The sequence below is a fragment of the Melozone crissalis genome, unplaced genomic scaffold (assembly GCF_028551555.1).
Source record: "Melozone crissalis strain CALT ecotype California unplaced genomic scaffold, PUWL_Pcris_2 ptg000027l_1, whole genome shotgun sequence".
NCBI lineage: Eukaryota > Metazoa > Chordata > Aves > Passeriformes > Passerellidae > Melozone > Melozone crissalis.
Window position 1 is genome coordinate 12,589,425 of NW_026535805.1, and position 26,375 is coordinate 12,615,799.

Below are 26,375 nucleotides of genomic sequence, written 5' to 3' on the forward strand. Positions count from 1 at the left end.
AATAGCCATATACCTAAAATAGGCTGCTGCTTTGGTTTGTAGTGGTGTCTTTCACCTGACACAACCATCAGATTATAATTCCCTTTTTGCTTTATATTACAGTTTTAGTAACTGTAAGCTGAAAAATACTTATTCTTGGCAGGTGTATTTGTATGATCCACTGCTGTTTTTAATATGTAGATCATTGCATCGAGCCAGACCTGCTCAGCAAAGTGGTAGTCACCTCTGCTTAAAGCACGGGAAAAAAACCATGGCATTTGAGAACATGTTTTAGTGGTCTAAAATGTGTTCTGTGGTGGTGATGCTACATTGCCAGTTGGACCTGATTATCTTTAAGGTCTTTACCAATCATAACAATTTTATGATTCATTAAGTCATCATTTTGAAGAGCAGCTGCTAGAACTTGTGTCTCTGAGGACAGAGTTAAGAAGAAAACTCACCAGTTGGTCTTTCAAGTCCTGTTCCACTATGTCTTTTCTAATTTAACAGTTAAAAACATTGTTAAGGCTTGATTCAACACAAGTTTCATCACTGGTTGTAGAAACAAAACAAAGTGGTGCTTTGAATTTAGCTGGACTAATAAGAGAGTAATAAAGCACATGTAATATGTTAACACTGATAAACATCTCTCAGTATCTCTCCACAGCACTCTCATAGTTTTTATCTTGGGCCGTTGTATAAATTTCAAGTCCTGCTATTTCAAGGCAAAACAATTTGTCATTTGCACTTATTCTGTCATTCTCCAGTAACTCCCCCCTTCCCCCGAGAGTTTTCATTATTCTTACTGATTCCTTTTGACTCTATAACATGCTGCATTTTGTATTTGATTAACATATGCTCAGCAGGATCAAACACCGCTAGGTAGTGGACACACAGTTGCACACATAAAGCACTGTTTCCCTGAAAGAACCACAGAATCTTTCCATTCTTAAAAAGTATTCTAGTAACAGGGTAAAAAGTAGTTAGATGATACTCAAAACACCTGTAAGCAATAGAATTTTGTGAGTTGAAACTTTATTCACAACAATAAAAATAAACATCAGCATAGTGTTTATGGGGAGTTGATAATCTGACAGTTCAGTTCTGTGGGTATTTTTTAAAACAAGAAAATACATGCAAATAAATATTAAATATAAGGTAAGATCAATGAAATTATAAAAATTCATAGCAGCAATGCTGGAAATAAAGTTTTCACTTGCTATACATTCTAGCTGCATTATGTCCAGGTGGATTTATAGACTCTTGTATTTAATGCTTCATGAAACAAATTACCACAATAAGTGAGCATGAAGCCAAAAGGCACAAGAAATAAAAACTGACACAGTTCATCTCTTCCAGTGCTTTGTGTTGGTTTGCTTATTTCATGCTACTCAAATAAATGTACCTTACACATTGTGAAATGGAGATGGCATGAATAACAAAGGCTTGTGAAAGGTTTTACTAAAGTAGATAAAGTATGATGGAGAAATTGGCACTGTGGCCTTGCTCGGTCTTTAAATACACAAATACTGTAATTCTGCTTGGTGTTAATTACTTCCACTGAGTTGTTTTGAGAGGGGATTTAAAAAGGTTTGAACTAATGAGAGCTTAATTGGAGGGGGGGAAAATTTCCTCTGCAGCCTTCTGCTTGGCTAAGACCCCACTTTGTTACCTTACTTTTCTCTTATATTCTAACAAAGCAGAAGCCACCAAGTTAACTCGAGTTATTCCTGTGGGCCCAAAGCCCTCAGTTCACAAATGAGTAGGAGGGACAAGAACAGCTTACTAACTCTAAAGCACATCAAGCTGTTGAATCTTGCTCGTGACAGCAACTAAGTACAGGTTTGTTACCACACATGGAAATGCTCCCTATTCCTATGTCTGTCCTCTTTCATTTGTTACACACCCTTGTTTGTCTAGCACTTCAGTGAGTTAGAACACTTCTGTAACTTCCTGTTGTCACAGCAAAACTATCATCTTGCCAACAGCTGTGCAAGCAGCAGGAACTTTTTTCCCAGGTTTGCACACAACTAAGCAGGACCAGCATCCACTCTTGAATATTAATGAGTGAAATTATTCCCACCAGTGTGCCTTAAACCACAGCTGTAAAGTGCATCTGTCACCATGCTGCCCTTCCACCTGCCAGTGACAATCTTTAGTACATTTTTCCTATTCTTAGCACTTCAGGATAGACATCAGATAGAAACATCAAGCATACTCTGTAGATACAGGAAGCTAATTAATTAACTTGCAGGACAGCAGTTAACACCTGCACGTAGTAGACAAGTATTGTACTGATGGTCACACAGCACAGAAGCTAGTTATTAAATATACAGAAGAACCTGAAGTGCTTCATTCCAAAGTCAGCTTTGCAACCAACGTTAGGAGAGGGAAGGCCTGGAAGCAGCCTGCAGAGAAGCCAGCATGCTGGAGACACATAAACCAGCCTGAGAACTGTGGTGGATTTCTGCAAACGTGTGTTTCTCCCTGGAGCTCAATTACTAGCATTAGAGCAGAAGGTGGCAACACATCCTCTTTAATTCAATTCTAACCTCATGATTGCAGAACTAATCCATGCTGTTGGCAATTAGGATTCTAATACAATGATTAAATAATCCCATGCAAAGCAATCTAGCTTCAGGCAGGAAAGATGCTGAGTTACATCCCAGAATATCCAGTCCACTTCCCTGGTAATAGGGACAAGTCCAAAAAGACTTGAGAATAGGGAGGGTTATTTCTGCTGAGTCGTTGTAACTGCTTTGTCATGGAAGTTACTTATTTATTACAAAAAATCTGTGAGCAGGGAGGTTCTCAGAGCTTGTCTTTGGCACTTCGCCTCTTTGTTGTAAAGGGAGCCCAAGTACGAGTAAAGATGTGCAAAGCTTTTTATTAAAGCTTTTATTATCACATCGGGCTTGTAGAGGTACTTCTGCCCGTCCCCAGCAACTCTTGTCAAGGTCAGGGAGCAAACGCACTACACAGTGCAGATGCAGTCACTGCACGAGCCCTTGTTGCTTTAAACAGACAGAAAAAAGCTCATGGAGTTCAGGATTTTTTGTTTGGAGCTGTTGGTTTTGTTTGGGTTTTTTTTTTTTCCTTTTTGGAATGCCGCTGATGGGAAGCTGGCAGGCGCTGGAGGATGGCAGCCCACCCCGGGAAGGGGGATGGGAGCTCTCCTTGGTCCTGAACCCGCGCCCTGCGCCAGGGCCACCTCCCGCTCTGCGCGAGGGTGCCGTGTGTCACAGGAGAGAAGGACCGAGGCCGGAGGGGAAACAAAAGTGAGCACACACTGCCAACTACCGAATCTCTGCAATGAGGAGAGGTCTGCTGAGACCAGCAGTGGCCGCAAGCTGACTTCTTTCTGTGTGCTTGCACCCCCAAGGAGCAGCGTAAAGCCCAGACAAGGAAAGGTTCTCTTGAAACACAAGCCATCACCCCCCATCCCTGTGAACACCTGTGTACCCACCAGGTGGGCAGCCTAGCACTGACAAAGCACACAGGGTACATTTCCATCCATGTCAACAGAAATAATGTGCACCTATTCCCAGCAGGGAAGGTACCTCACAGATACTGCATTTTTGTTTTGTTTGGGTTTTTATACTTTTTGAAGCGAAGCTTGAAGACAGCATTCAGAAGTGTTCACTACATTACCTGCTGTATATTGACAGACCTTCAGGATGCTGTTCTTCACGTACCCAGAAAACAGATTAGCATATTTTCAACTTTAACGTTGGGAAACCCCTGCTACAAAACTGATTCTTCCCTGAAACACAAGTTGTGTCCCACTAAATTATTTTTTTCTAAAAATGGCGATGGCACCGTACCCTATCGCCAGAAAAGTCTAAATGTATTTTCTGGCAATAATCATATTCTATATCCCTGTAATTTAATCAGTCGATCACTCAGCTCACCCACTCAACAGTAATAAGCCATTGACCCTGTGGTTTCAGACTGGATCAATGCAACACTTAAGTTTTGGACCCCCGGAGGCCTTGTGTGCAAATAGGAAAAAACTCTTTTAACTTACTTTAGACATGACCAATTTTTCCTCTGATGTGTTCATTACATTAGTAGATTGCTTTCCCTAGAAACCTTTGTCCAACAGCCTGCAGGCGATGAGCAGCACATGCTTAAGTTTCTTGCTGGAGATGCCAAACTTAAGCCACTTGCTTGGGTATTTAAGGGTTTTCAGGTAGATTATGCAGTTCATTGTTCTCCATCTGATTCACCTGCAGAAATCTCAGCTGAATGTGGCCTGACAAGTGGCAGCATAGACACTGCTGCCTACTGTGCCCCCACTGCTGATGCTGTTGGCTGGACACTTCAGAGGTTTCATACTGCTGTCTCTCTGGACATACAAGTGTTCCAACCTCCAGCGCTCCCAGCTTTTCCGAAACTCCATCTGAACCTAACAGAAACAAAGAAGGAAACAAAAGGAATGAATGTAGAACTAATCAGCTCTTTAAATTACTCCATCAGAAAACAGCAAGGATACCACACTACCGAGAAAAACTGAAAGTGCTTTAAACCTGCAATATTATTGATTCCAATTATCCAATTATCTCATTAATCCATTATAGACCATTCCACATTTAAAATAATGATGACATTCATTTTTACTTGTAGAAAAAAAAGCTCTTCTATGCACCAGAAAATCTTACCTTCATTATTTTGCTCTAAATGTATTCACCTGCAATACTGATTGGACTCAATGCCCTACCAGGAATAACAATTAAACTGAATTTGCTTATCAGCAATGAAACAGCTGAAAAGACTGACTTTCTGCTCAATATTGCACCACAGGTATTCTTAGGAGTTCTAACTTTTGGTTTGATTTAAACATTATTATGTCCTGGATTATTTTTGTTCTTTGAATGTTTATGTGGGTTCTTTTTATTTCATACAAAAACCGTATGCCTATTCAGAATTGAAAACAAGAATTAAGCAAGTTAGAGACTGAATTTGTTCCCCTTTTAAACAGCAATTACAGTTTCTCATTCCAGACACTAGCTTTTCTTGAAGCTACGAAGTATGCTCATGTAGTCACAGGTTCTGGGTGAAACTGTGTAACCTCTGCACAGGTTTGGAAGTTTATCCAGGATTGTGTAACTGCTAAACAAGAACAGAATTAGATCTTCCTGTTCCACAGGCAAAGTTCTTGCCACTTGGCTGAAGTAAGAACCTCCATTAGCTTTTAACACATAAGGCAGAGGACATAAAATTTCACGCTTGTTACTCTAGATAAAGGCAGGAGTGCAACCACAGTAATAAGTTCATTATGGTGTGTACTTCAGCCCGGAAATAAGTTCACTCTAGGTGGGTCACTTAAGGGAGCATTCTCTGGAAAGATGCTTTTTCTTTTATTTTAGGGTCTCATACTGAGTACCAAGAGACTAAGTAGGTTGATGGCAGTTTCAGCACAGGTTTGTCATCATGCCCAGGCTGTTGAAACCTTCATATTCTGAGGGAAACCTCCTAGGGAACCAGCTGCTGTATGTCCGCTTTCCTTGCTTGAGAAAGACTGAATTTGAGAGGAACTCCTAAAAAAGGAGCAAAGCCTTACAAAACTAATTGTCTTCCCCTGGTGGGTGCCTCTATCAGGGCTTGTCAGCTCTGGCCTACAGCCCTTGTACTGAGTGTCCCGGTGGAACCAGCTGCATCTCTGTGTTTCTGACAATCTGTCAGAATTCAGAATCTAACCTCCACTGTCACAACCAGATGGGTCAGAAGGAAAGATGCTGAGACAGATGCTTGTATTCTACCATGGTAAGGGGGGTTTGTTGTGTCAAAAGGTGCACAAAGACACAAAGAAAGACAGTGTGTCTGGGAGAGCTTGATGAGGGAAAATGGTCAGATGAAGGCAGAAATGCAGGAACCACAGTGTCTGCAGGAAAATAATTGACCATACTACTGTTCCAGTACTTGGCATCTTTTGTGGGCATGGAAGCATAAGGCAGCACTGGAAAAAGCTGTTGTAGGCATTTACTGGCAAATCCTGAATGAAAGCACGACTGTAGTGACTGGCTGAGTAAGTAAATGAGCAATAGGTACCTTTAGGTCAGTCAAAGGGAGGAAATGAGTCTTTACTCCAGCTGGACATGACAGGCTTGAGCTATGATACAAACAGCCTGCAAAACTGAGATAAAGTGAATGGAAGACCTGAACAAAAGACTGTAGGAATGGGTCTGTCTTAGGAACAGATATGACTGGCATAATACCAGTTATCAGGAGTTTTCTCTCCAGGGGTTAGGAAGAGGGTAGGGAGCAGGTCTGCTGCCTGTGTGGAATTGAGTTTTTGCCTAAATGGCTTTGAATGTATAAGCAAGGGAATTAATTAAGACTGATTTTGCAGAGGCAGTTTCTGAGCACAGGAGTAGATCTACAGATCTTTCAGCAAAATGCTTATCCTACTAACTTTCCTGTGTTGATAAGATTCCCCAGAAATAAGCTATACAGGAAAATGATACCAAGAACAAAGCCCCCATGATGTGCTGACATTGGCTGGGGTAGAGTTAATTTTCTTCACAGCAGCCAGTATGGGGCTGTGTTTTGTATTCGTGCTGGAAACAGTGTTGGCAATTATAGAGATGCTTTTGTTATTGCTGAGCAGGACTTGCCCAGTGCCAAGGCCTTTTCAGCATCTCATCCCACCCTGACAGCAGGCAGGCTGGAGGTGTGCAGGAATTTGGGAGGACATCTGCTTGCCAGTGGGAAGTAGTAAATGAATTCCACATTTTGCTTTGCTTTACCTATTAAATTGTCTTTATCTCGACCCAAGAGTTTTCTCACTTTTATTCCTTCAATTCTCTTCCCCATCCCACCAAACTGGAACGAGCAAGTGGCTGCACAGTGCGTAGCTGCTGGAGGTTAAACCATGACATGTGAGACAGGGGAATAAAAATTTTTACGTAGGGTATTTTAAAAGAAAAAGGAAAGAGGGGGGCAACTTGAAAAAGATGGTCATGGAGGTTAAGGCTGGAGAAGATCTCTCACAGAGAGCTCTTGATTGAGCTTTATGTAGCTAATGGGGAAGGAAGTTCACAGTGTAGCAATGAATCTGGAATCTAATTATAAAAAAATCCCTAAATTTTGGCAAAAAAAAATCTCAGAAAGTGATAGTGAAAGGAAAGCAGATCTAAAATGGGATGGAACTAAGCTGATGGAAGAGTTTAATTAATAGTCTGTATAGAGAATGAAAAGAAATTAAAAGCAAAAGGAAGGACTGGCCAGTATTTAAAGAGCCCAGAAGTCCTGGCACCAGGACAGATTCTTTAAAGTAGAAGAGACTGAATTGTACTTCCACCGCGACAAGAAGGCAAAAAGGAGAACCAAGGCTACAGAGAATGAAATCTGAACCATCTTCAACTAAGTGGCGGAAAAAGGCAACACCTCTGTGGTTTAAAGTATTTCTTATAGAAAGCAGCACTAGCAGCAGAAAAACTGGTCATATTAAGCCTAGCTCATTTTGCAAAGAACATTGGTGGCAACAGGCAATCTCATGAGACCCTACTGTTGGCTTCAGAGCAAGTTCAGGGAAAATCCAGAATCTTTCAGGCAAAATAAGACTGAAATATGAGCAAATTCTATTTTTTTTCCTGAGGTAGATATTAGAAAAGGACATTATTATCACTTCTATCTTCATTTCTACTATTGATCTGTGCATTAAGACTTGCAAGAAACTTTCATTCTGTATGGTTAAAGAAAAAGGAGTCAATGAGTCACAAAAAAATAAAATGCAGACCACATTGCAAACAAGGATTGTCTTTGGACAAATACAGTGTGTCAGAAAACTGCTTCTCATTTAGCCGAGGAAAAGAATTCTCATCTAATTTAGAACAGACTTTACTTAATCAAATTCCTTTACAAAAATTTTTTTTTTTATGGACACTGATGACCAGGCTTCACAAAATCCTACTCCCACTCTTTGAACAAGAGTTGAAACAAGCAAAATAATTTGTACTGGATTGTCAGTGAAGCTGAACTCATTGTGTTTAGGCTTTATGAACTACATTACAAAGGCAAGAGAATTATAGTAACAAGAGATTTGGAGCATTTCTTAGAAGCACAGGTAAGCTATTACACAGTAAGCTCCCTCAAATGAAACAAGGGTGCCTGTTTGAGAGCTTGTAATAAAGTCTGGATTATGATGTAACTTTGCTGTTATTTCATGTGAAGGAAGTTACTGAGCATTACACATGAGAGGCTTGGCTGCAGCTGCACAAGGGATGTGTGAGCAAACACCAAGGTGAATCACAAGAAATACACGATCCACCAGCAGACAGTGCTGCATCTCAAGATTGAAGCATGCCTGTAAAGCCATACAAGGAATCTGAAACAAATATTCTCTAATTCATGACACACAGCAAATGACATTCATTCCCAACACCAAAGCCTGCTGCTACTCACCTCTGATTTTGGTAAGCAGTACAATTTATAGATTATTCACTTCGATAAAATCTTCCTCACAACTTAGAAAACTGAGCAGACTCCTGAAAGGCTTAATTCAGAATGCCTGTTGCTTTCCTGTTGACTCCAGCCTGGCCATAATGATAGAAATAGCACATTCTTCTACTGATTCCAATTCCCTGATGAGGCCTGTCTCTCAGTAAGTGATCTTGAATAGCCATGTCATAGTTAAAAGTAGATTTATTGTGAGTGTAAAACATATTGATGTGCATTTAATTTAGTAATGTAGTGACTAAATGAGTAGTGTTTACTTCCCTTACAAACCTGGCTGCTAAATGAATGAATAATAATCACTTAAAAGGTAACACGAGACTCCTGCAATACTGAAACAGAACAATACCCTTTCCCACTACAGGGGTGGGATTCAGCAGAAACCACAGAAGATGGTACTTGCAATCAATTAACTCAAAGCTAAAGGTTCACTTCTTCTGGCTCTGTGAGTTTACCACTCTGTGAGGTTCAGTTTTAAAGAGAGAGTGATGATGCATTCAAGCAGCCGGGCCACAGGGAAACCAAATGAAACCAAACTGTACAGCAATAGCCACGAGGATTCTCCAACTTCGCCAGCAAGCTGAGCTGAGTTCATAGAATAAAATGGGCTCCACTCCCCCATTCACAAAAACAAGCAAATAAAAAGCAAGTAAAAGCAAAACAAGCAATTAAAATAAGACAGATTAAGAGCAGTTGTAATTCTTAATTAAAGAATGCACCAGTGCAAACTACACAACTATAAGAAAGACTGTGAGATTCCAAATCTACAAATAGTGACTGTAAATTATACTGCCTGAATTCCTTCCAAACACATTTGTCTGATGAGTTATCCCACAGAGCTGTGCAGGGAAGTTCTGTAAAACAAAAAGTCCTGAACAAGGACAATTTAGCAGTTCAAGACCATTTTCAATTTCCTTTACCTATACTGTATGCTGATAAGGCAAATTGGAACAAAATAGTATCTCTCTTACCTCATTATTGATGAAACAGTAAAGAATTGCAACCATCAGCCCCTGAAATCAACAAAAACCAGAACAGTGAGCAGAGCAGTTTCCTCACTTTGCCAAACTCAGTGGCAAAGGGCTAGAGGCTCCAAACTGACATGTCTAGGGTAAGACTGAAAGGTGGAGAACCCTTGGTCCCTGTCAACTCTGATGGCAGAGCAGAGGTTTGACCAAACTATGTCTCAAAGCACATGATCTTAGGAGAAAGGAGTTGTTGTTTTCTTCAATCTGTTATTTTTGCCTAGTGATTTCTTTCCCCTTCTTCCTTACAAAGCAAAGGTTTAAGTCTTAAACACTTCATAAGTGAGTAATTCACAGTGGCCTTAAATATAGCTCTGTGCTTGATAAACAGGGAATGAGTGAGTGCGCAGGAAAACAGAATAATGATTTCCTTACACAGGATACTCATTTGAAATGGCTTTACCTGAGGGAACAGTTAAATAAAGATCACAATAAGCCTATGCCCTCCTCACACGCAGTTACAGCTGGAGACAGCTACCTCTCCCGGCACAGATTTTCCAAGGAGCATCAGAAACACTGGAGAAAGCACAAAATGTGCTTTCAGCAACACCAGTGTACAATTACAGGAAATCACAGACAATTTTGTTATTGCCCTGAGGTGAACCATAGGAAATAAATATTCATATGTGGACAGGAATACCAGCTTACTGTAGTAAAATTGGCTGTTAAAAATTAGTCCTTACACTTTCCCTTCCACTGTCACAATCCTATAACATCCAGTGCTAAACTGAGAAATATAAGGAACATAAGCATGCAATGAATGAAAGAGAAAGCAGCTTCTCAAATAGCAGTTAAAAAAGATCTTATGCCCATGGGCACACGGTGAGTGCTACCTGGAAGGAAGCAAAGGAGAGCTCAGTAAAAAGCTTCACGAAGCGCAGCATCCCTCTGGCATGCTCGTCAGTAATGAAGGCAAAGATGACCTCATGGGTCCCCAGCAGTGGGATCAGAGTCAGCGTAGACTTGGCCAACCTAAGATCACAAGGAAATTAAAGATTCATCAGTGCCACTGAATTGCTGATCCAAATAATCCCTGGGAGTCACCCCTTCTGCATTGTTTCTGACAGAGTTTCAACCTTCTTAAGTCACTGCACCACTTTGTGATGCAGGGTCCTCTACCAGAGGCTGCAGGATAAAAACCTCCTCAAAATAACCTTAGTAAGTTCCTACAAGTTTTAACCTCCCCTACCACTTCACTGCAGACCATTTATTGGTGACAGCAAAGCTCTGTATCCAGTTACTGGCTGTATTTCGCCTGAAAAATCTTTCAAACTGAGTAAGAAGCTGTGTGCTTTCTTGTACCTGTGATGTCTTTCTTTTGTATTCTTTTCTCCACCTTTAATTGGGAAAGACGACCAAAACCTACTTTCTTGATGACATGAAAGACATAATCTATCAATAACTGGAATCTTTTAAAAATATCTTGGCAAAGGGAGGAGTACTTGGTATTCCTTCCCACCTCTGTGGGTGTGTTAAATCTTCTAAACATTGTAACTATCTGTAACTGCAGAACACTTTGTCAAAGCAATCAAACTGTCTTAAAATGAGTGATGGCAAGTTCAAAGACACAGCTAGCAAAGGATGAAAGACAAACCAATCTGAAAAAAATGATTCTTCACTTGTGAGAGAGTTCAAGATACACAACCACAGGAAAAAATACACAAGAATGATCCTTAACTCTCTTTTGACGGACATACATGTCAGCCACCCAAAAGGATAGTGAAAGATGCCTGGGGATCACGTGGGAGTTTCCTGGGCCACAAAACTCACCAACATCTCACAACAACCTGTCTTGAGACAAGTCAGTACATACAAAATCACTCAATCAGCAGGGCTGTCAGACCTTTGTATCTCTTGTGTGCCTGAGGGCCACTGGCTGCTATTCTGAATTATGTCAGCATTCAGGTTGGAAGGCACCTCTGGAAGACTCTAGCCCAACTCCAGTTCACAGCAGGTTACTCAAAGCTGTGTCCAGCCAAGTTTTGAGTATCTCCAAGGTCCTCCAAAGCCCCTCTGGACCTCTCTTTCAGCATCAGACCACTCTGACTGTGAATTTATTTTCACCTGACATGCAAGGGGAATTTATCTTTCTATAACTTGTGACCTTGCCCTTGTCCTTTCACTGTGACCCTCTGAAAATACTCCATTTTCTGTACAAGTGGGCTTGGAATCAAAGCCTCCAGCTCAAACAAGTCCTCATCTTTGATTTGAATTCTCAAGACACATTAAGATTTCCAAAATTTCATGTGAGGTAAAGGAGGTAGGTAACACACACATCAACTCTACACTGATAAGAAATCACCAAAATATATGCTGTGTCTTGTCTAGAAGACTGCAGCATTGAAATACTCAATGTAACAGCAGCAGTCCAGATACCCCAGCATGTAGCTCCGCACTTCAAAAGCTAACTTTTTATTCTTACATTGTTTTCCAGACTGCAATACAAATGTCAAGAGGGACAAATGAAGGATGCAACCATGAATCTTAGCAAGGGGATTAAATAACAGGGAGAATACAGACAGGGATAGACTGACTACAAACCAAAAATTGAATTTATATGTGATAGCCCTGACATTTCTCTTGAAATATCTCATGCATTCAAGATTGAAAGTTTTCCCAATAACAACTGGCAAGGAGCAAAACTCAAAATGATCCCATCTTATCTTACTGGAAGTGAAAGCTTTTATTTCTATCAGCTCATATTTTTATGTTCAAATTAGAATAAAATAGGATATTTCAGCTGGGAGGAACCTATGACAACCACCTGTTCAGAACTTAAAGCGAGTTCTTAAGGGCACTGTCCAAATGCCTCTTAAGCACTGACAGGTTTGGGGCATTGATCACCTCTCTAGGAAGCCTGTTCCAGGTTTTGAGCATCCTCTCAGTAAAAAAATGCTTCCTGATGCCAATCTGAACCTCCCTTGGTGCAGCTGTGAACCATTCCCACATGTCCTATCACTGGATATCCTGGAGAAGAGCTCAGCACCTCCCTCTCTACTTCGACTTCTCAAAGCGCTGTAGAAGGGAACAAGGTCATCCCTCAGAGCCCTTTCCTCCAAACCAGGCAAGTCAGAAGTCCTCAGCCACTCCTCACAGGACACTCCTTCCAGCCCTTAGACCAGCTTTGCTGCCCTCCTCTGGGTGATTTCAAGGACTCTAACATTCAGCACTTGCATGTGCTGCAGGTATTTTAAAAATAACTGCTTACTTAATATTCCTTCAGTTTAATGGAAGACTGTAGAGTGACAGTCATCTAGCCTTCTGTTTATAGCACAGGTGAAATTCCTGCCCTGGTTTCCCTGAGACTTTTCTGTGGGCTGACTGTCCAAGCAGTTACACTAATGCATGACAACGTACCTGTGCATTACTCAAGGGTCTTTAACTACCTTGGTCAACCCACTCCTTTCACATTTGTCCTTGTCTGCTTCTATTCTGATGAGCACGAAAAGCATCAGACCACCTTAAGACATACCTGCATTTTATGTCAGTTTTGCACATCAAATTAGCCTGAAGTTTAGAGATGATGATGCATATAACTCTGATGAAGATGAGGAAATTCACCTGGAAAAATGGAAGAAGAATTTATATCACCATCAATAAACCCATGTGCATAAGTACTCAAAAAGGCTGGTTTGTGTATACATGTGTAGCTCTCTGTGCATCCTGCTATGAAGCAGCTGCAGAATTTGCCACAGAACTCAACTCCTTGCCAAGGAATTGTGGTCTAAATGTGAATGCACAAGCCACCCTTAAAAACACAGGTACTTCATTACACAAAGCAGGGAACCCCAGTTACTCTCTGGGGAGTGAGACACAGTAAAGGTGTGGCCCATTTGCCTTGGCTGGAGTTGTGAGCCTGACACAGTATTGTGCCTGCAGAACATTTCTACACAATGCCACACATTTTGCAGCTCTTTTGTAGCTCACTATTTGAAATAGTATCTTTGGTCTCCCTGAACTACCTTCCACACCTCCTGCTCACAGGGGAGTTAATGGGGCTGCCGCAGCATGCTGTTGTGTTATCATGTCCTGCCACTACACCACGGCAGCTTGTGGCCAAATTAAAGAAACAAAATGCTAGTCTGAAATTTCAGTGACAGAAACCAACTTGGCTTCATAAAATCACATTTCCGAATGAAAATGTCAACAGCCTCAAAGGTTATTAGCCTTTGGAGATGCACACTGGCCACATGAGCATCTTTGTACCATATTGTGCTGTTCTCAGGAAAAGGCACCATCTCACAGCACACGTCTCAGACTCACCCCAATGGCGATGAGAATGGGCAGTCTGATGATCAGCCAGTAATTCATGTTATAGTTTCTAGTCCAGCAACTAAGAGGACAGAAAAAAAAAGGAGATGAAGGAAAAGTTTCAGTACATTACTAAAGTATCTTTATTTTCACTCTGTTCCAGCAATGCAGATGGAAAACAATATTAAGGACTAGATACCAGGAAAGCACATCATGCTGACATGGAAACAGATGCAGCTGCTTCTCAGAAACACTGAATGCTCTGTACTATTGCAGCTATCATAATCCAGCTGGATACTACTCACTGGCCTTTCTTACCCACTAATGGCTAGCTCTCCTCCACAATTTGCTATGAATTATCATCCATTAATTGTGAAGATTTACTCCATTAAAACCAAGGTCAAATTTGTCATTTGGCTGAAAGAAGAGGTGGGGGGAATCTGTTTGAGTCTGAGCTTTCCACTGTCATTCTTAGCTTCCTCGTCCTGCACTATTTTTTATTATTCTTCAGTCTCCAATGTCAGATCATCTTATTTAATTGCTTGTTAGTTTTTATCCCATTACTTACCATCATTATTGTCATAACAATATTGAGATCAGTCATCTATTTTATCTGTCCTTATTTTCAAAAAGGAGTTACTAATTTCAACCATGGGAAAGCAATTGCAGCTGCAAACTCCAGCTCTTTTGGTGCATATGCACAAGGTTTCAGGCCCACCAGGAGCCTTAAAAATTATAAACAAGTAAAATCAAAAATGGGAGCAACAGTTCCTAACTTTTGCTGACCTGAGCCCTCTGCCAAGTAAGTAGCATGCTGCAGCAATATAATACTTCATTTACTGCATGAGTCTCATTTAAGCTTTCAAAATTCCTGTCTCCCTAAGCAACATGGGAGAAAAATGACAAGAAGAGTCACGGCAGCCACAGTTTGGGATCACTGGTCTGAAGTGAACCTTAAACTGAGGGTTTGTACATCTAGTTCCTTTCCTCTGCCCTCAGCCAGCCACCCCCACTGCTTGGTGGGCCATGTCTGTGTAGGACGGCCCAGGTGTTAGGGCAGTGCCCATGTCTCATTTGGCTTGCTCCTGCAGTGACAGCATTCTTAATATTTCTGTGAAATTACTTTGCTAGCCCCTTGCTCAGCATTACCCAGAAGCAACAGACACCAGTAAAGACAGCAGTTTACTGAGCTACCTAGACTGGGAAACAGACCAGGAAACAGCACTACATAAAACATAGATTCCTTCCCAGAAAAAGTTTCTCTTCAGCTCCAAATCTGTTCTGCCAAGACATACATCTACACAATTTTCCCTAAGGCTTCTTAAAAGACCTGTGAACGTTCACCTTGAGTGATGCTGGTGGAGCTGAAACCCTCCCCAGCCTTGTAGTGGGACAGTCTAAGAGCAAAGAGCAAACCATGCGGCACTGGGAGGGATCCATGCTACAAGCATGCACCCACACGTGCTCACTTACTAGAGAGGAAAGCACAACAGCTCGGCTGTGGCAAGTCCACATTCCCTTGCAGGGACTGCAAGTCCAAGAAGGGCTTGAGATATTATTTTTCCTTCAATTTCAGTTTAACGTGTACAAAAAGCATATTATTGCCACCAGCAGCTCTACAGCCTCCAATTCAATTGCATTTTAGGTATTGGGCAAAAAAGGTGCGCAGACTGTGTGCAGTGTACCTGAGCCAGAATCTCAGCTACAGAACTTCTTAATTGGTACACGAGTGGGAGTCAGCTTCATGGAGCCTTTGAAATTAATTTTATCTGAACACCTCAAGACTGATGGGATAATAGGCATAGCTGGAAGTTGAGCTCCAATTTTCTCACTAGCTGCAGTAGATGCCGAGGTAATTAAAAAAATTCTTTATAATAACAGAGGCTGAGAACAATTCTTTACATTAACTCTGCTACGTTTCTGTGTTAATTTGCTTCCTGTGGCACACATCAATTTTAGCTACCTTTAAATTTATACAAACATGTGCAATAAAAAAATCATTACAGGTCAATTAAGGTGTCATGGCTATTAAAGCATCCACAAAATAAAACTGGTAGATCTCTACATGACTTCTGGCCCATCTGTGCTTTGTGTGATTGCCACACTGATAAATACACCAATATCTATTGTGCTTGGGATCTATCCCTACAGTTTGCTCAGCACCTCTCAGAAGATGCTTGGCAACTAATAGCCTCAGACTCATGAATGGAGAATTTGTCCAATGAAAAAAATGCTGGTGAGATGTTTCTGCCTTTGCTTACCAATCCAGTATTCTCCTTCTAGAAGTGAAAACACTGAATTTTAACCTTGAATTGCAACAGGTGAATGGGAAAAAAAAAAGATTGAAGGCTGACTGTTTTGCTCCCATACTTAATTTCAGACAGAAGCAAAAATGTGTAAGTATCAGCTTTTTAGGCACAGTCTAATAACTAAGAACAACAGCTTGCTTTTAATTGTATTTGTAATCTAGACAAAATATTTTTAATAGTTCACTTTTTAAAACACTAATTGTGTTCTAAAGGAGTTTATACTTGCACATGTAAGGAAAGAAGGCAGTGTGCAACCAACCAAGTCTTGCAGGCTTCAGTCCTTTACTCAAAGGCTACATTCACAGGACTGCCTCAGATTCCTAGCCCTGACCACATTTATTTCCTGTTATTCTTCATAGCCAGGGAAGTAGTTAAATCACAAATGAAATTTACAGCCCACTGCATGGTGACAGAGCTATGGCAAACAGCATGAAAGATATCCCTGGCTAATCCAGCAAATGCCTGCCTAAGGCACAGAACGCTTGCCTTTCAGAGCAGCTGCTGCACGTAGTTATTTATTGCTGTATTTTACAAATATTTAGACAACATTTAGAAAATTCAATAATGTGCAAAATTGCCCCTTTTAAGGTCTGCTGAAGGCAGTGAGTGACAGTTTTCCTTAATAGAAAAAATAAATCAGCTCTGAGCACCACATAATGTGGGAGGCTCAGCATGAGCACTTTGAATACATTTTCTACATCAATGGGAAGATATGCCCGTGGAATACTGCCTGTTCAGAGGCTGCATGGTCTCTACACCTATTCTGATAATTTCAACAAAACTTAAAGTACATCAGTGCAGCCACAATTCTTGCTAAGACTATCATCACGTCAACACTGAAAAGGAAAGTCAAAAAATCCTAGCATTGCTTAAACCAGAAAAGGCAGATTTGACTGAACTGGTGCAGTACTATGAGGAACACACACACAAAAAAATGTTGATTCTTAATAATCAGAAACACCAGAAAACAGTTTGGGGGTGGCTCTGACTAAACTGAATTTTCACATTGCAGCAACTCTTCAATAATAATTGTGTCTGGGAATTAAAAAAAAAAAAAAGAAAAAAAATAAAAGGATCCTCTACAAAAGTCTTGGCTGAGTAGTGTGGAAACTAAGTAAGAGGAAAACCCATTAAATTAAAAAAATTAAAATAAAAATGAAAGAACACAAATTTATTTCTTTTCACAAAGAAAACCACCCAAATATTTCTAGGCAGCCACTATCTCTAAAAAGAAGCCACTTTCCTCACTTAAAAAAACAAACTAACAAACAAACAAAAAATCCAACAAATAACAGTGTTATTTATAAAACAGCTATTTATAAAGCATATACAAAGGTAATTTTTTCCAGAACAGCCATCATGGTAAAAAAGCACAAAAAGTATTTTGTGTTTTACAGCAGTCTTGTGCATGACATAGTTGACTTCAGCAAGACTAATGTAAGCAGACAGAGAATGTATCTTTATTTTAGGAAAACCTAAATAATGGGAGCTTAAACAAGAAAAGGCAATCACTTCTCTGCTGCTAGGCATAGGCTAATCACTACAAATTGCAGGCAGAATCCTGTGGGAGGTTGCTGTCTTCTTCTGAAACAACTGTAAAGGCTACTGCCAAAGGCACAGTATCAGGAGTGGTCTTGGTTAGGTAGGATGACTGCTACTGTTGATACTATAAGTACAGAAAAACAAAACATACCTTTCCTTGACCTGAAAAAGAATAGATTCATTCAGACATACACAAAATTCTGATCAGAAAAAAACATATTCTCCTTTCTGAAATGTTATGCAAGACCTTCAGACAAAACAGAAGCAATTATGTGAGTTTTCAGCACATTGCCAAAGCAAACCACGCTGAACAGAAAGCAAACAGTGACCTGCTGGTGCACACATACAGCACAAATGAGATAGCTATAAAAATCAGAACTAAACCAACCCCTCATCTTCATAAAGGTACTTGACAGTTCCCCAGAGGATAACAAACAGCATTGGCACACCTGAAAAGAGAGGAGACAAGGCCGACATTGACATTGAGACTGGGAAAAAAGTGAGAGAAGGACAACTCCCTCTGCCTCCCCCCAGCATGATTAACTGGTGTCAGGATTGCAGCTCCCATCCAATACAGATTGCCATGAACAGCGGGCTCCCACCTAGCTCTCAACAGGCATGAAAAATGAACAACGTAAGTGCCCCATAACAGGCATTCACCACTTTTTCTGTGGATATTTTCACAGACACGTCAAGGGAATTAAATTTTTGGAAGCTCTACTAGCCTCTGCACTCATGGTAGAGAAGGGTGCAGTGTGCTATAACCAAAACCTTTGCGTCTAAATTTCTGCTTGTGGGTCACGGTACTCAAGCAGGACCAAGTTCAGGCTGTGTACTGGTGTCGAGGCTGGAGCACACCCAGCCCCAGATGCTCCCCATGGCAGAGGGAGGGTGGGCACCCCCAGCAAGTGTCCTGCCCCACAGAGAAGTGCCAGTTCTGGCTGTGCACTGGTGTGCACTCGAGTGGCTGCAGCAAAGCCAGCAGAGGAAGCTGGCAGGGAGGAGAGGCTTGGCCCTGCCCTCACCTGACAGCGCATCTGGGCTGGAAAGGGCAGAGACAAGCCAGGTGGGCTGGCACTCATTACCTGCTTTACAGCATCAAAGGCTCTCTAATTAACTTCTCTCATTTATGAAGAGCCTAGGTCATTAAAAATAATTTTAAAGTGCACCTACCAACCAATACTCAGTACAGAGAATGATAAAAATGCACACAAGGAAGGAAAGCAGGTTGTGACTGAAAAGGCAGAATGAGAAATTTCTGCTTAAGGATAGATCAAGATTGTCTAATTCCTCCTTGGACAGTGTCTGATGCTGCATGTGCATTGTATAGAAAGAGCAGCATTTCGCATACTTTGTTACTTTATTCTTAAGAACCAGTAAAGTCAGGGATGGTAAGAAGACCAGGCTGTAGCATTAAGTTCTGCACAGGGCAAATCCACAGTTCGTGGCAGCAGAAGTCATAGGGAAATTGGTCATCCCCCACAGTTTGAGCACCTCAAGCAGTAACTTTATTGGGTATTTTCAGTAAAAAGCCCTCACTTTTGTTGTACTGTAGAATTTCTCTGCTATCAGAACAGCTAAACACTACAGACACAGAATAATAATATTCTCCTTAATCAGTTACTTAAAAAAAAAGAAAAGAGGGAGAACAAAGAGCAGCATGGAAAAAATACCAATAATTAGAATAATAGCAAAGATAATGAACTGAGTAGAGATTATTTGGGCAAATAGCTATCATGTTCCATGGATTTACTTGATATTGAGAATACACAGTATTTTGGGAGCAAAGTTACCAAAAACTGTATGCTGCCTTGATAGTCACATAGAGAGATTAAGAACAGGCTCACTGCACATCACTTCAAAATCAAATGAGACTTTGATTCACTGAAATGAATTATAGTTTGAATTATTTTTCTTGACTTTGCTGAGCATTAAGACATCTTAATATGAAACTTACAGGATAAGACACAAACACCGACAGCACAAAGGCTGTATGTCAGTGGATATATCATTTGATAGATCAAGAGATAACAATAATGATTTATGGGTATCTCAGTCTCCTAGATACATCAGAAATCTCTCCATGTTTAATCAAATCACTTGACATTTAAATTGAGAACCTATTATTAATACTATATTTCAAAAGAGCCTAACTAGAGTGAGGCTGATATAAGAGAATTGCATCAGCTATGCAAATATTATACAAATTAATAGGCAGCAAGTACAAAGCAACTTGTTCAACATTCTCTGCCCACTCCCACTTGTGATGCACACCACTGGTGTCTTGGTATTGCAGCACCATCAGTCACTATTTTCCATGCTGGCAATGCACATTTTAGTCTGAGACACCAAGACTTGACAGTGCACACATGAATTTGCACTAATGTCCAAACCTTACTGCATGGATACTACCTGACATCTGCCAAATTCACAAAGCCTTGTCCTGAGAAATTGACTGCTCTGGAAACTGGGACACAGCCTCAGCAGATGGGAACACATGCAGTTTTCCAAAGCCCTAGTGAAGATCTAAAGAGGAGACTGCCCCAAGAACATTCCCTGTAGAAGTTATTCCAACACAGCAAAAGAGCAAATCTGAAGCATCTCTGCAGTAGCTGCCGTTTGCAAGGATCACTGAGACTCTCCGAAGACTAATTAACAGTCTTGATATTCAGTTAGCCTGCATTAAGTGGCAAAAACCCATATATTATTCTGGTCACAGTCAAGAGAACTCTATCTGGTTTGAGCAGAGAGTGGAAGTAAACTGAATACAACTCACTGAATAAACATCACAGACACTACATTGCATTAACAGCATCAGTGGTGTATTCCACTCCTGGGCTTCCAACATAACACTTGATGCATTTGAGTTTCAGTCTCACACTTCTTCCTCTTGTTGCTGCTATTCAAAGTATATCAGATACCCAAGAAAAAAACTGCACTCATTTATTTAAGGTGTTGGCTGAACTCTTTCTGGTTTTGCTTTTTTTTTGTCATACAGAAAGTTCTGAGATGGATCTTTTCTGAGATAACTGGCCAGAGAAAAGTTTCTGAATTCTGGAAATGGCAATGTCTACTTTTTCTTCTGTACTGCATCACTGCTGAAGACGCCAGAAACTGCAACAGCCTGATCATGATAAACTGTGACCTTAATTCTTGCAGGTTGATAGCTGACCCAAAATCTTTGAACACTACATGGTAATTATGAAATCTGTCAAGTGTATTAGAAAATAAGCCTGCTGACAGCTCAGCTAATAATGTTCAACTTCAAATGACTGGGCATCTGAATTACAGGCTGCAATAATAATATATATTATGGATGATGAGAACGTAATGCAATTGCCAAATCATCATCTTAACATCCCACTGCATAAATAAGCAGCACAATCTACTTAGTTTCACTCTAGCTTAAATATTCTACACCTGGCCAGGTGCCTGCATAGTAAGAAAAGCAAAAAAAAAATTGGAAAAACAGTCATTTTTCAGAATGGCAAAAGGATGGGGTAGGTAAGAGCAAATAATGTTGAGAAACCCTGTACAGGTTGGCATCTTCAGAATGCTCCGCTATCCCTAATGAGAGAGGCAAGAAATTCCTGCAGCTGCTAATGAAGTTACCATGTCGTGACAGCAGCATTCAAAAATCAGTCTCTTCATTTAACAGGTCTGAGATATTTTGGTAAGAGAACAGAAAAGCCCAGGTTTGTTCTGGAACCCAGAACATTCGCAAGAGAGGTGTCAGCAGGTGGTGCTATTCCATGCCATCATCCTTCCCTTACCTCCACGTGCAAGGAGGTTTCCATTCTTACACCGTATTTGTAGCTTTGTATTGTACCTCACTTTACACAGAGGAAATTTCAGGAAAGACATACGAGGAGCAATGAGGCTCCCCTCATCTTCACATGCTGATTAGAGATTCTTCCTGAAGTAGATTTTTCTCTGAAGGACCAGAGCACTGCTATCCTGCTGAAACCCTTACAGAAGGACACATGCTGAATACAGCATTTTAGGGCTGTTTTCAGTATTTTAGTTGTAACCTGACATCCCACGTGTGATAAGTTCAGCCTCTGAGAAAATCAGGCACATAAATCAGAAGGACACTACTGCTGTCAGAACAAGTCCATTCTTCTTTCTCTCAGAAAGCATCCAAGATGCTCTGACTTGATCAACTGATAGGTGAAGGAATTCAACAATGATGCCACGAGGAACTGAAAGAAATTATAAACAAATATGACTACATGTAAAAAGAGTAAAAGCACTGATGATGTGAGAAGACTAATTTTTTTTCTTCCTAAAAAAGGAAAAACATAAAAAAGTTTAATTTGGAAACAGAGAGTGCAGAGGATTAAGAGGAATTCCTGAAATGCATTTCTTACCAAGATCAGTCTGGACACAAAATCTACTTTTACATCCTTGTCTGAAGCAGAGTTTTCATTTGAAAATAGAAAAAAAGTGGTCAGTGCTATGAATGCCTCCTGTTGCTACAGTGAGTTCATACTGGGCTTCTGAAGGAAGGTTTCTTACTGGTTCTGTTCCAGTCATATATTCCTTGCAATCAGGATGTAGATTTTGATGCCCCAGCCAGGCTTCTTGCTTTTAATAGCTTCATTCCTCATAGTGCTCTTCCTTAGAGTAAGTTTGGATTGCCAAGGCTTGGAAGGAAGCAGATTATTTATTTTTTATGGTGATTTTCCTGCTGCAAGTGCAACTGGGTGTAAAATTACCACAGAAGCTCAGAGAATATTTAGCTGTTTAGTAACATTTTCTTCTTAGCCTTTAGTGCTGAAAATGGTCTCCTGTCTGGTCGTTGCTCGGAGTCACAGTGGGGTGCTTCTGTTGTTTCCCCATTCTTCCCTGCTCTCTACTCTTAGATGTGAACAGGTCTCTTTGCCGCTAAAATCTGCTGATACAGCAGCTTTACAAGTATAAACTGCCCTTCTCCAGAGACTACTCAGTACAGTACTGATAGCTGAAACTCAATGTCAGGCTCAGCAGCTCCTGCCTTGGGCTCAGACATGATGAACACTGGGTTGGTGTCCTGGACAATGATTCAGACCAGTCTGCACATACTGAGAAAAAAACAAAACAAATAAGTAATGATCTTGATCTCTGTAGTTAGGTTGGGGTTTTTTTTTTCACCCCATTCTTATGTTTTTTTCTTCTCTCTAGAAAGTGAGATCCATGGGCAAGGATTTCTCCAGGAAGCACCAGGTACCAGCAGTGCATAGCAACAGATTTTCTTCTCTGCAAGTGCAAATGACTGTGTGAATCAACAGCTGTTTTGGCTGCTGTTGTGCTGACCTCCAGAGGGAAGGAAACCTCTCACCTACCTGCTCTTACATTGGCCTATTAAAATTTTGGAGTTTTGATGCTACAAAGTGTTTCTGCCTTCTTTTTCTCCATCGGCATTGAAAATAGAATGTACAATTGTTTTTGCAGTAAGGTATGTGGAACTTAAGGCTGACATAAATGTATGGAATTCTGCTTTGACAAAGAAATAGAAGACATAAGCAAGACGTATTCCACATTAAATGAAATAGGAAAAATTTAACACTGCCATCTCAAAGCCTAGTATGACATGAAATCTCAGCAGTGAAGTTGCCATTAGGAATACAGTTACCTCAAAAATAATAGGGAAGGTTTATAGAATCCTATCAATACACATGATGTTAGCATAAATTACTCCCAATTTATGAAACTACATTAATTTTCATAGGTCTATCAAGATTTTATGACTTTTCTAGTTTTTTTTTAAGTACAATAATGCAAGACAGACTTTCCCCTTTATAAATAATTCAACAGCAAAGGATAATTTGTCATTTGAACTGATAATAAATGGACTACTGTCTAATAACTGACTTTAGAACTGACCTGATGTTATTATATAACAAAAACTGGAATATCTTGGAACAACTGGTCTACTATGGGCTGAATCTGACAGAGAAGGGAAAGAAAATCTTTGGTCAAAGGCTTGCCAAGCCTGAGAAGAGGGCTTTAAACTGAAGTTACTGGGGAACAGGATCCTTAATCCATCCACTCCTACCAGCAGGATGCCAGTGGCAGTACCTGCAGGGCTATGATCTCACTGGCATCACAGAGACATGGTGGGATGGCTCCTCACTGGAGTGCTGGAGCAGAATGCCACAGGCTCTTCAGGAAGGCCAGGCAGGAGAGCAGGAGGGGGTGTCACCACATCAGTGACACTGGAGTGCATGGAGTTCCACCTGGGGATGGGTGAGGAGCTGACTGGGAGCTTGTAGGTCAGGTTCAAGGGAGGACAGGGATAAGTGACATTACTTGAGTCTGCTGTAGGCTGCCTGGCCAGGAAGCCCTTCTGCAAACAGGAGCAGCCTCACAGTCACAAACCCTGGTCCTCCTGGGGGCTTCAACCACTCCCATATCTGCTGGAGGGAACAGCAGAGCAGAGCATAAGCGATGCAGGAGCTTCCTGGATCACACTGATAAATTCCTGCTCCAAGTGACAGAGGAGCCAATGAGGAGAGGTGCCATGCTGGACATTGCTCTCACCAACAAGGAGAAGCTGATGGGGAATGTGAAGCTCAAGGGCAGCCTTGGCTGCAGTGCCCATGAAATGGGGGAATTCAAGGACCTTAGGGCAGTGAGGAGGGTGCGCATCAAGCTCAGTACCCTGGGCTCCAGGACAGCAGACTCCAGCACATCTGAGAGTGATCACAATCTTCAGTTACAATTGTAAGAAATAACAACTTGAAGTGACTATGTTCTTGAGGAACAGAAACATGAAATTTTCATTCATAAATATAAATCAAATGATAAGAAATGAAAAAGTTAAAAAGATATCCTGTAAGAGGACAATTCATTAATGGAACAAATGGTCAGAGAATCAAACTAGCGCTGGCAATCAAATAAATATTTAATTTTTTGTTCCAGCTTTATTTTTACAGCTGATTGACTACTTCAAAGAGCAGGACAACAGTTCAAACAGGAACCTACTGTCTCTCTCTCTGAAGCCTCAGCATTACACTGAGGCTATCAGGCAGCTCAAAAATCAAATTAAATAAAAATCTCCTGAATGCTGCATACAGCAGAAAGTCACCTGGCGAGGGACTTGAGCACCCAAAAAATGCAATCACCAATGAAGAAGCAGAAAGATCAGGAAAAATTATTATGTCTTTCCACTGGTTAGAGATGAAACTGCTATCTGGTATAACTAATCTGGGAGCATTGAAACAGCAGATGTTTCTTATTTGAAGGTGGAGAATCATTGGCAAGGTTTGCACATGCAGACATATATGGAAGAGCAAGAAATTGTACAGATAACAATTGAATGGCACAGACAGAGCTTTTCTAGAAAGCTTGGATGAAACCCATGTATCTAGTGCCAAATTCTTGCATTGCTGCTCATTTCCAAAAACTCATCTAGAAATTCAACATACAATGGCAAAACCATCCTTGTAAAAAAAGAGCAAAACCAAAATAACATCATCTATTTCTGCCTTCTGCCTTTGCAGGAGACAAACTCTAAATAGAAGTGATTCAGACCAAAAGCAGCCTAACTCTTTCTTATAAGTAAACACAGTCCCCTTAGGATTTGACTAGATATAATTTTGTTCTAATTTCTTTTCCATTTCCTTTCATGACCTCAGTCATTGCTTCAGGATAGCTCCCTCTCCCCCCTTTTTTTTTTAATTAAATTGAGTGTCTAATTAAAACATATAGTTCAAATGTTAAACAAAAATGTGCTGCTTTTGCTGCATGCCTGACATGAAAGAATACGGAAGACAGAGAACTTTAAATAAAACCCTCCTGCAGGAAACTGCTATTATTTGCATTAATTTATTCCTATCAATATAACTTTTCTCATTATATATCAAGTTTTTGTAGAATTAGGTAATTCACAATAATATGCTATTTATATGCATTTTCCCAGAGAACTAATTTGCTAAAATATTCACAGTTGTAGTCCAAAGAGAGAGGAGGAAAGTCAAAGCAATTTAAATGTTCAAAGTAGCATCTGTGAAAGCACTTGTAGTATTTATTTGTATTTACTTTCATCTTTCCAAAAGTGGCGTGATTCCACCAAAAGGGGAGGGTAGAGAAGAGGGAAGGAGAGAATGCAATAGAGGTGGGAAACATGCAAAGATCACTCTAAAAACAGGATTGATCCCAAACTGTAATGTATTTTCAGGTGAACTATACAGTGAAAGAATCAAAGCTTTACCCTTTCTGCAGAAGGTGACCCTTAGTCAACCAGTTGATTTCAAGGCATCAAAACCCCTGATTTCAGGCACACACATGCCCACGGCACATGCACCCCTGACCCTTTTTTTCCAGACAATCCCCATCTGACCTGCTCTGCCCACTTGGCCAACCCGACACCCCCTGCCCCTTTGCATCATCCCCTCCCATGCTGTCACCATTTCTCTACTGTTGTCCTCACCCAGATGCAAAGCAGCTTTGCTATTTTACACCACAAGCAGCTCACATGTCTTTAAATACAATGGGAACCTTTCAGGAGGATGAAGCAGGGCAGTCTAGAAAAGCCCATATCCAGCTGGAACCACCCACAAGCTGGAACCACCCACAAGCTGGAACCACCCACACACAATCTGTCCTGGGAGCTAATGTCCTGCAGTTTGCCACTGGTTTGGTGAGTTTCTGCAGTGTCCCACAGCCTCTGTGCCATGAGCATCCAGGGGCTGTGACCACACCTTCCAGCCCAAACAAGGTAAGGGATCAGGAACAAAAAGAGAATGCAGAGTGCAGGACTTGAACTGGGCAGCACTAGAACAGACACACAAGTTCTCCTGTCATCCCCTCTGCCAGTGCAGCCACAGGA

General features: G+C 40.9%; 1 protein-coding gene across 1 annotated transcript in view; it reads right to left on the reverse strand.

The window, feature by feature from the left end:
• Positions 1-2,705: 2,705 nt before the first annotated feature.
• Positions 2,706-26,375, reverse strand: part of GLP1R (glucagon like peptide 1 receptor) — an 83,243-nt gene continuing 59,573 nt past the window's right edge. Inside the window, 6 exon segments of the mRNA XM_054280506.1 lie at positions 2,706-4,387; positions 9,408-9,449; positions 10,295-10,433; positions 12,934-13,022; positions 13,725-13,794; positions 17,952-18,012. Coding sequence (XP_054136481.1) covers positions 4,220-4,387; positions 9,408-9,449; positions 10,295-10,433; positions 12,934-13,022; positions 13,725-13,794; positions 17,952-18,012 — 569 coding nt within the window. The 3' untranslated portion in view covers positions 2,706-4,219.